The following is a 15,805-nucleotide window of genomic DNA, read 5'->3' as shown; positions in this document are numbered from 1 at the left end:
GACCATTGCCACTTTGGAGAAGGATGGGCAGGAGGGACTTCCTCTAGCCTGACAAACAGGCTTGCAAGACAGGGTGAGATCTGGCATGGAAGGGAGGGCATCTCAATCTCTCAGGTCCCTTCAGAGTGAAATGCCTGGGGCTAAGAAATGCCTTTGCTCAGCCTTTGCTCTTTGCTATCTTGTTCTGTTGTCTCTGAACCTAGGGTCCTAACCTAGGTGGGATTCTGGGAGAGCACAACTGGGTAGCTGCCAGGTGGACTTAGGAGGTTTCAGGGTAGTTAGGCAGGAGCACTGCCTGTCCCCAGGAAGGGTGTGCAGCTGTGGAGGACACATGCAACTTCCACCTCCTTTAAAAGGGACATAAGGACATAGAAGAAGAAAAAGGGGAGGAGGGTTGCCATAGGGCAGTGTGCATCACCTGGCAATACACCTGGTATATCTGCAAGCTTCTACAGCCATCTAACTGAGCTAAACACCTGTAACTTTAAACATGAATGAAACAGGGTTAAAGCTGCAAAGCTTTTCTGCTCTTGCATCACTGAAGGAACATGCAATGTCGCTGTTACCCCATAACAGATTATGGTGATATTACGTGATGCTAATGTAATACTTACAACTGTAAGAGGTGTGAACGCAGGGGCTGGTTCTCAGGCTCCAGACCTAGAAACTTTTACTAGAGTCTATTGAGAACCAGATGATTTGGAAACCAAAGGGCCCAGTGATCGGGTCCACTTTTAACAGAGGAGTGATGCTCAGAGAGGCGATGGGCTGGACTGTAACACTATCAGAGCTATCATCCCACTGAAGATAATGACAACAATCCAGGTTATTCCTTTTAAAGTAATCCCCTTTGGTCATCAGCTATCATGGAAGAGAGTCAGGTGCCTCAGGTAGGTATCCTACAGGAAGTCCCCAGATGGTGCCTTGCATCCTACTGAAGTGCTAAAGATCTTTGGCATTCAGAATCACTGCTTATAATTCACCCACCAGCTGGATCTTTTGATAGTGGACACAAGGGGATCTGGCTTGTAAAAAAGCCTCCATGTCCAAACTCTAACCAGGACTGGTGTCTGCCACCCCAGCCTTCCTATCTCCAAGGCTAAGTACAGATGGTCAAACCCCCCAAAGCTGAGTTGATTCAGTCTTTGCAGGTTAGTCTAAGCCGCGTAGATTGAACTGATAAGCAAGTGAACAGACATTCACTTTTGACTCTGGAAATGTAGCCATACGCCTGCAGTGGCCCAGGCCAAACGCTGGGGGGTGCTAGAGCACACCTCCCTGCTCGCCTGGAGGAGACAGCCAAGGCTAGCCTGCTCACTCTGCGAGGGGGTGAGTTGTGGGGGAGGTGCAAAGCATCCTGGGATGCTGGGGGACTGAATTAACTTGAATCTGGAGGGGATCTGGGAAAGAAGCTCTATAAACGGATTTAAACTAAAGCAGCGAAGTCTGATGCTACATCCATCCAGGTTTACCTTAAACCATGTTTGGCCTTTTTGAAAGTGGTTTATGTGCACTCAACTTCTGTTGTGTTACAGGTTTGAAGCAGTTTCCGATCACTTATACCAGTCTGTGTGTCCCTTGCCCCAGTCACCAAATGTAGCCAGCAAAAATGAAACAAAAACTGGGCTAAAGACCCTTTTACTTCTTTAAAATAAATCCCTGTCTCTCAGAGAAGTCCCAAATAGTCCTCTCCCTCCTGTTTTCACTTCTTATGAACCATTAGAAAATGTCATGTTTTAACCACCTCCCCTTTTAAAGGGTTTTTTTCCCCTGCCTGTCAAACCCCCGTAGCGAGTGACGGTCACAAGTTTCCAGTGAGTGAAGCCATCAGACAGTTTGGAAATCACTCCATTTTTTTTGTGGTTTGTGTCCAGCCTATTTAAATGCAATGCGTGATTAATGTTCTGGAGAAAGGAAGTCTTGATTCAAGATGGACCCTACCTCCGCTTCCTCAGTTAAGGAGCTGAAAGCTCACAAAAATATGCTCTGAAACCCCTGAGAGGTTCTCCAGTAAAACAAGGCAGACTAACTTTGACATTCCCAATGTTTCTAAAGTAAAGAGCAAAACAGATATTGAACCAAGCAAGCCAAAAGCTTTTAGGCCATCTTTCTGCCCCATGAGGAAGCCAGAAGAGCTCAGGCCAAAAGAGTGAAAAGCCTTTTCAGATCCCATTTGTCCTAAACCGGCAGTCTGGTGCATGGGTTCAGTTTTGAGCGAATGTTAAAACTTCTGTGTAGGGCAGGCTAGGATTTTTTCAACAAAAGGGTTTTTTTTTTAAATCAGAAAATGCTGGTTCACTGAAACCGAACCTTTCTCCCTAAACATATGAGTTCCAATGAAATGTGGGGTTTTTTTTCAGATGCCCGAATGGCATTTCTGGCCAAACCTACATAAGTAGAGCGCTCCCAGAATACTCCAGGTTAGGGCTGTCTCGTGGGAGGTGGAAGCCCTGGGTTCAAATCCCTGCTCCAAAGAATAATGACTTGGTTAAAGCAGAACAACTCCTACAAGAGGCAGGCTTAATCCAGAAGAAACCAGAGTATATTTACACTTTATAGACCAACCAAAGGTTGTGAGTGTGTATGCATATATACAGTATACATACACGAGGAATCAGAACTCGTGGTAGAGGTGATATCTTTTATTAGACCAGCTAGCTTTTTGTAAAAAACCAATTCTTTCATTGCAAGCTTTTGGGCGCAAGCACCCTTCTTCAGGCATAGGAGAAAAGATTGTAAAAGTTCTCCTAGTTAGAAATGACACATATATACACACACATATACACATACATATAAATGTGTGTGTATGTATATGTATATGTGTGTATGTGTGTACATATACATATATATGTATGCATGTACATGTGTGTGTGTGTGTATATGTGTGCGCATACATGCATATATATAAACCAGGGGTGGGCAAAATGCGGCCCACCAAGTCATTCTATCCAGCCCACGGGGCCCCTAAAAAATTTATAAAATTAATATTTATCTGCCCCTGGCTGCCTGTTTTGCAGCCCTCGATGGCTTGCCAAAACTCAGCAAGCGGCCCTCCGCCTGAAATAATTGCCCGCCCCTGATATAAACACATCCACCACACCCACCCACCCAAATATGCTTTGGTTAGCCTATAAAGTGCAAGTCTACCCTGGTTGATTCTGGATTAGGCCAGTCTCTCTGTGTCTCTTGTGGGAGTTACTTTGGTTTAACTTCAGATTTCGCGAGACCAGGCTCACTTCATCAGATGCTGTGAAAGGACACGTGTAGAGCATCGTATAACATGGAGACAGTGCTTTGAATACAGAAGCCAGGGAGGGAGAGAGAGGCTCAAGTGTCCTGCTATGGGCCTGGATATCTGCATCTCTCTGTTGCAGGACACCCAATAGCCCGGTGTTAGCGAGAGCACTCCTGTAGCAGAACAGGAGAGACAACACTTGAACACAGGCTTCCCATCTCCCAGCTACCTGCCCTAAGCACCAAGTCTCTAGATATTCTGGGGTCCATTCTGTCTCTCTTTTTTTTGCAAATAGCTTGGAAGGATCTTGATTTCCTCCCAGGCTGCTCCACACTTCCTGCGCGCACAGCTTTGCATCTCAATCCTCACCTCTATTGTCCAGCCCTGCAGTCTCCCCACAGTCAGACCCTGCTCTTAGAAACCCGTTCCAGCCAGCTGCACAATGGCTTTGAGCTGCATGGAAAAATCCCCAGAGCTGGCTGAGACATGCCAAAAGCTCATTTAACACCTAAAGGCTAATTCCAGATCTCCAGAAGAGAAAGGCTTATGCATTCCTGGCTCTCTCCATCACCTGGTTATTTAGCTCAGGGTTTGTTTGACAGTTCTGTTTAAACCTTGCACATGTTAACGTTAAGGAATATTTTAGCTCCGAGGCCCATCCCAAACGGTAAGACTGAGGCTGCAGGAACTCTGGGTACTTGCTGGGATCGGGGTATAGGCAGGTCCTGGCTACTGAGAAGGGCCACATATCAGGCTCAGTGAGTTGATCTGCTGCAGCAAACCCTGTGATCACATCACATCCTGCAGAAGGATCTGGGCATGTGTTGGAGGGGACCAGGTATGTCATTATGCATTACCTACCTTGGATGGCCAGGTGAGCTTCCCTCCTTCCTCGATCAGGGCAGCGATCATCCTCCGGTTGCCATGGCGAGCAGCAATGTGCATGGCCGTCTCGCCGTTCTGCAGCCAATCAGGGGCAAGGCAATGAGTTACATCCACCCATTTCATCCCACCTGGACCCCCTCACCTATAAAGTACCTCCTGCTCCACGTTGACATCGGCTCCACTGTTCAGCAGCATCTCTGCCACTTTCTCTCCTTCCCGGATGCGGGCTGCGATGTGCAGGGGGGTCTCCCCTGCCTGCAGGAGGCACAAATACCCAGAGAAGCACAATCATCGCTGCCCCCATTAAACCCTGCTCTCCTTCATGCCTTGCGTCCTGGGCCTTTGGTCGCCCCGGCAGAAACCTGCTGTTCTGACCGGGTAGATCTCATGCCCATGTGGCACAGGGGGAAATGACTACTGGGGAGACAAAGCGATGGAGAAATCCAGCCTGGCATTTTTAATGTGCTCATTCAAGTCTCTGGTATCCATCCCTCTCTTCCAGTGGCTTTGGGAATCTCCTTGGGCTTTCCTAGATCTCAGGACATGACTTTATTCTTCTAGCCTAGCCGACTAGCCTGTACCCCATGAGAGCCAGTCCTGCTTCTGATCTGTGGGCTGCAGCTCGAAACTTCTCCCTTGGGCTCAAAGTCACGGAGCCACACAATGGAAGTGCTTTGCATTTTAATCTCATTCGCCAAACTGGTCCTGTCCACCGCTTGTTTTTAACCAGCCCTCATCCCGACAATGCCATCGGAGGATCCACCGGATCCTGGCATGGCACCCACTCGTGACATGGCATCTGCTCGGCTGTTTCGTTCCAACCCTCTCATCCATCCCCGAGGCACTGGGCTGCCCCTTTGAAAGCCAATGTTATCCATGGAAACCTAGACAGGCATCAGCTTCCCATCCTATTAACTTAATGAGCTAAACCAAGGTGAATCACTACAAAGGGAGATGGCCAAGCTCTGCTAGGGTCTTCACAGGAGTGGCTCCTACAGCATAGATGGACTACATGGCCTAAGACAACGTCTCATGTCTGATTTTCAGGGTTGCATCAGGTCACTTGGGAAATATCCCCCAGCCTACAGGCCTGCTGGACACACCAGGTTGATACCAGTGTAAGTGATCTTTAAAAGGAGTGTACAGACATTACAAACCTATGCCGCTGTAACTTAGTCATGTCAGGTGTAAAATTGGGCTGGGAAAAATCCAAGTTAAAATTCGCTGGTGCAAGCAACACTATTCCAGGTGTCACCGCGTATTCTGGGGTGGACACTTGCTGAAGACACTCCCTGCTTCATTGCTGCTCAGTGGCAAGGGGCTGTAATAGCAGTGACAGCAGGGATACCTGCACTCCTGTCTGCCCCCAATTTTGGTGGCCATTACATTAGTGACTAAAACAGATGCAAACTAGGCTGGTGCAAACATGCAGTGTGCCGACGCCCGGACAGATTTTGCTCTTGGGGGTTTTCCCATCACTCCCTGGTCAGCCCCTCGGCATCCCTGGGTGATGCCCTTCAGTCACTGCCAAGTGCATCCTTGCTGCTGGCTCTCGCACCCCTGTGAAATGTGACTTTGCTTGGGTACACCTTGTTTTTTCAGCATTGGGGGGTTCCAGCACAGTGGAGCTGGCTACGGAGATCCTCTTAGCTTTAGCAAATCATTGATGATCTCTCCCAGCTAGAGACAGCCCAGCATTTCCTATGGAGGCTCCTTTTGTGTAGGCAGGGTTTGCAATGCCCCCTTGCACAGGAGAACGTGCTGGCCACCAGCCACCACATTCGGAGGATGTCTGAGCTGTCCTCGGAGCCGAACAGGTTGGGGCACGTGGTGCTGCAGTGCCCTCTCGTGCACGTTTGCGGTAACACCACTGCAGCCCAGTCAGGACCAGCTACCTGCTGGGGTTTAAAACCCATCAGCCCCGGGCAAGGGGGCATGAGAGGCAGCCCTGCAATACAACACAGAATGGCATTGCAGGAGATCCTTTCCCAGCCTGTGCCCCCATTGTGCCAGGTATCAAACCACTCTCAAACTAAATGCAAATAGGGACGCTCACACCACTGCTACTAAAGTGCAGGCATGCAAAGCACTGGTTGCAGAGGCTTGAAATCAGCAGTCAAGGCTGGTGAGGGAGAGTCCAAGTCTCACCCTTACCTGGCCTCCTTTGGGCTGGACCTGTGCCCCAAAGCCCAGCAGGGTCTGGACCACCAGCAGCCTGCAGTGCTGGGCAGCGACATGGAGGGCGGTGTAGTTCTCTCTGGTGCGGGCATTTACATCCGCTCCCTTCTGCAGCAGGACCTTCACCACAGCAGCATGCCCCATCTTGGCAGCAGCGTGCAGACAAACCACACCTTTCTGGAAGAGAGGCACTGGGTACCAGTAATGCCTAAGGGCACTACACCCCTCCCAACAGGGCTGTGAGGGTGACGGGGAGCAGGGCAGCTGCTGGGGCAGGATTGCATCGCCAGGGATTGCACTGGGGAGGTCAGAGCCAGAGCCTTGACAGCTGCAAAGAGGATGAGGGTCTGGATCTGCACAAAGCTGCTCGAGTGAGCTTTGCAGGGGGTAGCTCCCAAACTAGTTGTAGCAGGGCTGCCGCCAAGCTGATCCATGCCTGGCGCTAGCTTGGCTACCTCGGCTTGGCATGCCTGAGGATGCTGCTGCTGGGTGTGGTGAGCTGATCACGGAGCCGTGCTCACAGGGAAACCAGAGCTTTTACAAACGATGGGCTCCATCACAGCAGCTGTCCCTTGGTGGGTTTGTAAAGTCAGTTTACAGCTGTTGCCTGCCTAGATTACATACACTTCTCTCTTACCCACCACTTTTTTCTATTGGTAGAACTGAGAAAGCAGGACAAACTCTCTCATCCCCTCTGTCCCAAACATAAGCAGGGTGTCAGACCAATGGTCCAAGGCTGTGTGGGAGAAAGGGTTTTTTCCACCCCAAACACATGTTCAGTAACTCGAGCTTTGTCCGGAAACTTTTGCCCTGCCCTCACAGCTCTGCCTGCCTCTCCAAGCCAGGTTACCTTGTTGGGCATGTGCAAGGGGACTCCTTTCTTCAGGAGAGCCAGGGCAGTATCCAGGTGCCCGTGCTCAGAGGCAACATGGAGGAGAGTGCTGCCATCCTGCAGGGAACAAGGGTAGCATGAAGTGGGGAGGACACAAGGATCTCTGGACTGGGAGAAGGGCTCATCATTGAAAGACCGTGAAAAGGAGCCACCTCCGCACTCCTCCTCCCATGTCTCAGCCATGGTGCACGTCTCTCTTTCCTCCATCCACCTGCCCTCTGTACCTCGGGGAATGGGCGCCTCCCTCAATACAATGGCATTTGGGGTGCTTGTGGCTGGCCCTCCTGTTAATCCTAGTTGCTGGAGCACAGATGTGACATGGGCATCTGGCAAGTTCACAGAGCATCTCTTCCCTGGAGCTGCAAGGTTTGGTCAGGGGCTGCGGAGACTGAGATTTTTGCTTCCAAAGCCAAAATCTAGTCTGGACCCTAAAGTCACACAGCAGAAATTGGGGAGAGGCCTAGACCTTTTGGGGAGAGCTCTAGGGATTGAGACATAGGGTTTTTTATATAAAGTCCTTGTGCAACTCTAAACTTTAATAACTTTGGATATACACCTGCTAGAAGCAAAATATAAAGGATGACTGAAAGCATAATTCATCAAGTATATTAGCACTGTGTAAGCTATGCATGGGGTAAAGATCACAAATGCAATTTATGAAATCACTCAGCAGAAACCGGAAAATGTTTTCTACGAGTTGGAAAATCAGATTGAACAATGTATCAGGGAAGATGGCAGTTGTGGTGAAGTCTAGAAATTTGAGCTGTATTGTGTTAAACCTTAATGAATGATGCTTTCAATTGCCATTCAGAGTTTGCTTCTATCGTGTGTACTTTCAAAGTTATTAAACTTTAAATTTGCACAAGGATTTTATAAACACCCTGTCTTTTCAGTCCCGAGTTGAACCTGTCACACTTTGTGCCTGTAATGCAAACCTCTTTAATAACCAGGCCCTGCTAAGGAAGGCACTTGCATTGCCCAGAGGGGGAAAGCTGCCTAACTCCCCATCTTTTTGTGTTATATGTTAGTATTTAAGTAGACATGGCCACCAACACCATGAAACTCCAAACTCAAGTTGTTGGGATCAGGGTACACAGCCTAGAGACAGGTCCCAATTGAGGCCAGGACCAAGTGAACACAAGTCTTGGTCTCTTCAGGCCAGGACATACGATGTAGTGGCTATGCAGAGGTGTGGACGTGGGCACCTACCTTGGCGCGAGCCAGCACATTGGAGTGAAACTTCTCCACCAGCAGCTCCACGATGTGTGTGTGGCCTTGCTCTGCAGCAAGGTGTAGAGGGGACCTGTCCATCTGCAAGCAAAGGAAGCAGCATGCTGATATTTCCTTGGGGAAAAATCCAAATACTTTTAACTGGGCAGTAGCAAATCAACTCCTAAAGGTGTTCTTGATTCAAAGATGGCACCTCAACATTTCCCAATCCAACTATTCCAGTTCAGCATGTTGTACCACCCTGAAGCTTTACGTCATTCAAAATTAAATTGTATTACAGAACAAGAGCATTCACTAGCGCCCATTCCCTCCTGCAATCAAGCTCCCTGGTCAGACTCCATTCCCCGTGACACATCTGCAGCCACGTGACACCCGGCTATATCTGAAGTCTTGTGCCTCGCGTGGTACACTATGCCACTCAGACAGGAATCTGTGTTGTCCAAGCTACAGCTCCCATAAGGCAGCACATCACTGTAAGAAATGCAATCTAACGCTGAAACATTTTGAGCTTTGTTCTACAAACTGAACTATTCCCTTTAGAGGTGTTCTCATCAAACATAAAACCTTTTGTTGCAGAAGACAGAAACTTTTTACAACAAACTTAGCAAAATTGTGGTTGTCCCATGGAATAGGATGCAGAAACAACATTGTTTGCTGAAAAGCCAATGGGCAATTCACCACCAGCTCTAGGGAAGATTGCAACAACTGACTCATTTCCTCTGGGTACCAGGCAGTCAAAACTTGTGCTTATTAGGCTAGGCTTAACACGGACCACCAGCCCTCAGTTTTTCGACCCACCCACCCATCCGTTACACCTTGCTCGGTACTGAAGTACAGACAGAAAGGATCCCACTAGCACTGTCCGAATCAGCCAGTATCCTCTTTGCATCCCATTTTGAACATATCTGAAGTCACCTTGTCTGTTATATTAGGCTTGGCTTTGCAGTGATGGAAGAACTTCACCAGGGCTTCATCGCCTTCCCAAGCAGCAAGATGCAGAGGAGTCTGACCTTCTTCCTACAACAAAAAGAGCATCAGGACACTCTGATTCCTCAAACAGAAAAGCATAATGAGGTAGTCGAGCTGCTCCAAGAAGAGCCTGCAAGCTGGAGCAAGAGGATTTGGGTACCTGAGGCTGTCATTTTACTGCAATGTTATTCCTCTGCCCCAGAAAACTGCTGATGTCAATTGAAGCAACATGTGACGTGTGTCTGCGCTACCCTTAGAAATAATCGGAGCTGGGCCACTGCTATGGGGTAGCACTGACCTCAGCTGTGGCCCTTGTTCCCATCATGGCCCAGGGGTGTCCCAGCAGGGTTTGCACTGCCCCTGTGTGTGCAGCCAGAGCCTGGTTTGCAGTGGAGAAAGGGCCAGACCCCTCCCCATGCCCTGTGCCCCAGTCCCTTCCCTGCCATGTTCCCGGGCGCATGCCTGGCTCCACTCATTGCTGGCAGCGGCTGCACACGCGCCTCGGGGCGGACAGCAGGGAAGAGGCAGGGGCTTCACTGCCACTACAAGGATCAGGCCTCTTGCAACTCCCCCTCCATCTACTCCTGGCTTGCCAGTATTTTCAAAAGCCGGGTTGCTGGGGTTTTTGGCACTTGGCCTAAAAACATTCCTAAGCCCTGCCTTACACTTGGCTACTTCATCTAATTTGGGGTAAAAGAATCAGAGGTAAAATTACACCAGTGTTAGGTACAGCGTGGTAGGTGTCATGTGTCTGCAGCTTGCCTGGGGTGTCATTGCAAGGAAGGTATGACTGTCCCCGCTTCTACCTACTGGCAAGGCATGGGAACAGTAGATTAGCTCGTTACCTTGGGAGAGCTGCTCTGGGTCCTGGTGCACAAAACCAGTATAAATGTGCTGGTAGAGGAGTGTTGCATGCCCAGCCCCAGAGTGCAGTTACCGGCAGTGCTGGGGATGCTGCTGCCTGGAAAAGGCGACTTGGCTATGTCAGCTTCTAGAGATACAGCAGCTTTCTAGCACTGGGGATGTGCAGCTCTTGCCTTCGCAAAGGCAGACCTGATTTCCAGCAATTCTGTGAACACATTTCCTTTGGTCATGGTCTCCTCCTCGGCCCTGGGATGGCTGAGGACCCCCTGAACCAGGTAGCCCCTGCAAAAAATGGTTAGTTTTGTGCACAGGCAAATATGTGAATTGAATATGTCTCTTGACCATGCTGCTTTACTGGCCCATAGCAAAGTAACTGGAAAACACAATTATTTTAACCCTTCCTCATTGGCAGGATTGTAGGCTGGAGCCTGTATTTGGACCAACAGGTTCATTTAAAGCCAGCTTCCTCACCGTGGCATGGAGAGGGAAATGGGGGAAGGATTTGGACCATGAAAGACCTGTCAACACTAAGATGACAAGTGTGAGTGCTCCATCTGATGTGGCTCTGGAAGCCTAGCAAGCTCCATTTGTCTTGGCATTAGGCCTAATACACTTAAGGACCCTTTATAAATAAGCCGGGACCTTTTGGACTCACTGTTTTACAGACTTGCTCTGTTTATTTGACTGCTTGAGTTGGTCCTGACATTTTTAATGAAAACAATCCTCTTGTCCGGGACCTTTTTCTTCTGGGATCTGTGCAAAGACTCACAAAGGGGCAACTGGTTTCAGGGCGGGATGTTTCTCCTTATTTCTAGTATCTGGCCCCTTGCGCAGGGAGCCTGCCCCAACTTCTGCGGGACTGACTAACATGATGGATCCTTACATTTTTGCTCAGTGACTTCAAGGCCCCCTGCCTAGAGCTGCACTGGCAACGATCAGACCTTTTCCACAACCTGATAGCGTTAAATGACTTGCAGCTTCAGTGCAGCTCGAGAGAGATTTTATAGTGGGATAAAGACAGCCCAAACTCCTAGCTCTGCTGATATAATTTGGAGTTGGTTACTGGCTCTGGGAGTGGTGTGAAATAGGGGCACCCCAAACTCAAACCAGGTGTTGGGGAGAACTCCAGAGGTCTGTCTACACTAAACGCTTAAATAACCCCCTGGGGAGCGTGCACTGTGGGTCACCTCCATGCCTGATTCATGGAGGATCGAGTCCGTGACCACTGCTGCAAGGGAAATCTGAATGTCATCGGTTTGATCCATCTGTATCTGCCAAGACATAGCTGCTTAATTTTCATCATTACCAAGTAATGGGTGCATTAGCTCTGTTGTTGACAGGCCTGGACTAATGTTCCTCCATGCAGCCAAAAACAGTTAAAAACAAGCTTGAAGCAAGCTGAGTAGTCGTAAAAATACTGGGCGCGACGATAGAGCAGCTAACGCATTTCACTAGGGAGCCAGAGGTGGGAATACAATCCCCAGTCGACCCTAGCAGTGTGGGGGTATTGGGCCCACCAGACTGGGGAGCCAAAGGTGGCTGGACAGACCGCTGGCCATAAAACCCCTAGCAGAGCTGTTGTCTCAGGGACTGGGGTGGCCTCAACCCTTCTAGCCTAAGGAGCCTCCTTGGTTTCAACATGGCAAATATTTACCATAATCCTTCTGATACAATTCAGATGCAGCTGGTTAGAGGATGGGGTTTTAGGGACAACTTGATATGTCACAGTAACCACCTGAGTTTGTGAAACTTTGCCGCCAGGCATAGGTGCATCTAGGATTTACTAAAGCAGGGTATAGCACATGGCCCCTAACACCATTGGGGAGGGAGATGAGGTCTGGCCAGAGCTCCTGTGTCGGTGGGGGACACCGTGAAGCCAGACAGGGAGTGGGTGCATGAAGAGTGGACCCACCCCTGGCTGATACCACTGCTGCTGTCCCCAGATGATCTGGGGGCAAGAGAGGGTGCCAGAGCTGCTCCTGCCCCCCTCCAGCGATGCAGAGACCCAGCCTCGACTAGGGACAGCAGCAGCACACAGCGTCCTCCTTCCAGCGCCTGGTTTCTGCCCATCCCTCTCGCATAACTGTTGCCCACTGGTCAGGAGCGCTGGAAAGAGAAACCCATGTACTGCTGCTGCTGCTGTCCCCAGCTCAGCCTGGCTCCCTGTACAGCTGCTCCCTACGGCACGGGGCATGAGCAGCTCTGGGGCTTCCCCTGTGCCCAGATCAGCCAGGGACAGCAGCAGTGCTGGTGGGATGGGTGTGCGTTCACCCCTGCTGAATCCACTCCGGCTACGTCCTCATCCAGGGACTGCTTACACAACTTTGGGTTCAAGCTACTTGGACCAGGAGCCTTCACTATTTAGCTATGCAGGAGAGGAGGCCACAAAGCTAAGCAGGCAATACGCTGAATATTACAGTCAGGTTCACTATTTTAGTCTTGGTGAACGAGCAGGGGCCAAGCCCAAGACTCGGCTCCTTTTAAGCGTGATGGTAAAAACTCACTCACCAGTGTTTGTGCAAAGGAAACCTGAAGGAGGCAGAGACTCAAAGAGCAGAAACACTTGTTTTCACACCTGAACAGCTACTGATGGGAGCTCATGATAACAGCCACCAACCACATACGCCCACGTCTCGAGGACCTATACTCACATTTGGGCAGTCCACCCCAGCTCCATATTCCACTAGGATTTTTGCCATTTCCACATCTTTCTTCCTGCAGCTCACGTGCAGCGCCGTGTTGCCATATGTCTGTAATGAACAAACAAAGCTTTGCCTACTGATCAGCCCCCGGTTCTCGGAAAACTGCAACCAACCACTGCGGTATCAATCGTCCTGATGTGACATGTCCTGTCTAACGGGATACCCTTCAAGAGTTGAAGTGGCTTTTTGTATCGTTTGAAATTCTTCAGCCGTTATCTGTGGCTAATATTGCTCTTTGCACACCCCCATCACCAGTGCACCGCTCAGAAAGCTGGTCCCAGGCAGCTGCAGAGCATAGAGGACCTAGCTGACTGGGCAGTCAAAAGGTAATGGCATGGCTTTGGTTCAAACAAGGCATGGCATAAGAGCATGGGACAGCTCGGCTGACGCTTCACAGTCCCTGCAATCACCAGTGCCATCCTCAGGTGCTCCAGACTCAGAGCTACCACCCTCCCAACCCCAACTCAATTCATCCAAGTCTCTGCCTGAATCAAGGTTCAGTCCCCCCAGGATTTGAACCAAATTCCCCACATCCTGGCTGGGCACCCAAACTGCTCCTAGTCACTCAGTCTGTTCAGTCTCCCTGACTCCTTCCCTGATCCAGGTCCTCACAGACCCGAGACAAAATTTTGGGTTGGCAAATCAGCATTTTCCAGTGAAAAGCTGTTCTGGCAGATACTTCCAGACCAGCTCAGCTCTGGAAAGGGAGAAGAGATCCTTTAGGCCAGAAGAGGAAACAAGGGATAAGCATAGACGGGATGCTCCGAAGTTTAAAATTCAGAGGCCAGCCCCTTGGGAATGCAAATCACTGCGGATGAGATGATCACCCAAACCCTCGCCAGCTGCAGGCTGCTGTGTGGCTGATGTGGAACGAGCTGTCATGTGGCTGGGGGCTGGTACTGCCAATTTAGGAGGACAGAGTTATATCAAGCCCTTTTCTGTGATGTGGAAGTCAGGAAACATGTTAGGCACAACTGCCCAGGCGAGGAGGAGGTGGTGGTGTAGTGGGCACATGTAACAGGACCTTTTCCTGCGCTCTCAGCTGGGCCTCAGCGTGGGCCGAAAGCAGCTCCTTGCAGACCCCTGGATTCCCGGCTTCCACCGCCAGAGAGAGAGGCAGGCAGCTGTCCTGTGAAGGGGACAGAGCGGAGCGGTGGAGGGGGTTGCTTAGAGGTGTAGTGAGCTCTTTCAGTGCCCAAGGCAGAAGTGTGCTAGAATAAGGCTGAATTATGCTGACCCCAGAAGAGCAGAGTGGGCGGGATGGGGTCTTACCTGCCCTGGTTCTCTGTGGCAGCAGCCACTGCGGCAGCTCCTCTTGCAGCAGCATTGTCTTGGGTTGCTGCAGCTTGGGGACAGCCTCCCCACACACCGGCTGCAGCAGTCTCACAATGTGGGCTCCTTGGGCCATTCCTGGTACCCCATTTGTTCCCCCTCATCCCTGTACAGGGCTGTGCCTCCTGAATCCCATGGGGGGACTCCAATATACTCACTTCACACCCCCTAAAACAGCTCCACTGCTAGATATGGGGCTCTCCTTGCCCTGCTCGGATGGCTGGTGACACAGGGCTGCACCTGCTGCGGCCAAGGCTCTGGGGAGATGAGGCCCTTCTGGTGCCCCCTCTAAGCTGGCACCTGGGGTTGGTGGCCCCATCACCCCCATCATTATGCTACTGCTGGAAGTCCAGTCCAGCCCTGCAGGCTGCTGCATCAGTGCCTCATCTCCAGGCTGCGCCTGTGTGGGGAGGATCCTCTAGCCCCAACCCCACTCAGAGAGGGCCCTGCTTACCGTGTCTGGGTTGAGCCTGGCATCTTTGTGAGAAGCCCTCAGCAGAGTCTGCACCACACCGACAGCCCCGAGGGGGCGGAGAGCCGCATAGTGAAGAGGCAGCTGCTCCTTGGGCTGCAGGGAAGGAAAGCGAGATGCCCCCTGAAACCTGCTGGGTTTTCTAGTTGCTCATTGACTTGTGAGCACCAGGCACGCATGGGAACAAAAGTGCGAGAGAGCCCAAGGGACCTCTCTTTCCTCGTAGGATGCAGCTTCTTCTCTCACCACGAGGGCAGCTAAAGACCACAGTTCACCCTGGACACTTTGGGGCCAACAGAAGAGAGATTCACTCCCTGCCCGGGAGATAGATCCAAAGAGGAAGAATAGATCAGGGGGCTATAGTGAGCAGCTAGGGCTGGTTTCTTGGCAAGCTGCTATGAAGTCCTAGGAAGACTCATATCCCAAGGTTGTCTACACCAGGGATAGGAAATTATTTGGGCTCAAGTGCCACTTAGGGAGTTTTGGTGAGCTCTCATGGGCCAGGCCAGCACTTCCTGCTCCCCCCCAGCAACAGCTCATCAAAACTCCCTAAGTGGCTGTGTTCATGCTGGGTTGAGCAGCTGGGATAGGGCTGCAGGCAGGTGAGGAGTGGCATCCAGGAGAGGGATAGGTAGCCAGGGCCAGGGTTGGGATCTTGGGGTGGTGACATCGTGGGGCCAGGGACTAGGGCAGAGGCGAAATCTGCTCCCTGCACACCCCTGCCTGTGGAACCAGCACCTGTTGCAGGGATGTGCGGGCAGCAGATTGTGGCTCTGCCCTGGGCCCCAGCCTCGGCCCCGGCCCTGTGCTGTCACCGCCCCATGATCCCAGCCTCATTGCCCATACCACTTGTGGCAGAAATGCCCCGTCGTTGCCCCTCTCCAGAGACCTGTCTCAGCCGGCCTGAGAGGCTGCTGTTGAATCTCTCACAGCGGGGATCTCGCTCCTTGTCTGCAGACAAAAGCCTGGCGCCTGGGAGGCGATGCTCTGGTCACCTGGGCAGGGGGGGAAAGACCCGGCCCTGCGCGCGGGCCCAGGTAGCCAGG

At 51.0% G+C, this 15,805-nt stretch overlaps 1 protein-coding gene across 1 annotated transcript in view; it reads right to left on the bottom strand.

Annotated features, from left to right (window-relative positions):
* The window catches only part of LOC102377700 (serine/threonine-protein phosphatase 6 regulatory ankyrin repeat subunit B-like), a 75,968-nt gene that overhangs the window by 36,580 nt on the left and 23,583 nt on the right, over nt 1-15,805 (bottom strand). The window contains exons 4-12 of the mRNA XM_025214710.1: nt 14,742-14,855; nt 13,980-14,084; nt 12,905-13,003; nt 9,336-9,437; nt 8,400-8,501; nt 7,149-7,247; nt 6,275-6,475; nt 4,274-4,375; nt 4,097-4,195 (exon numbers count right to left, since the gene is read on the bottom strand). Coding sequence (XP_025070495.1) covers nt 4,097-4,195; nt 4,274-4,375; nt 6,275-6,475; nt 7,149-7,247; nt 8,400-8,501; nt 9,336-9,437; nt 12,905-13,003; nt 13,980-14,084; nt 14,742-14,855 — 1,023 coding nt within the window. The remainder of the gene's footprint in view (nt 1-4,096; nt 4,196-4,273; nt 4,376-6,274; nt 6,476-7,148; nt 7,248-8,399; nt 8,502-9,335; nt 9,438-12,904; nt 13,004-13,979; nt 14,085-14,741; nt 14,856-15,805) is intronic.

Source organism: Alligator sinensis, unplaced genomic scaffold, assembly GCF_000455745.1.
Source record: "Alligator sinensis unplaced genomic scaffold, ASM45574v1 scaffold721_1, whole genome shotgun sequence".
NCBI lineage: Eukaryota > Metazoa > Chordata > Crocodylia > Alligatoridae > Alligator > Alligator sinensis.
This window is presented reverse-complemented; position numbering and strand designations above follow the sequence as displayed.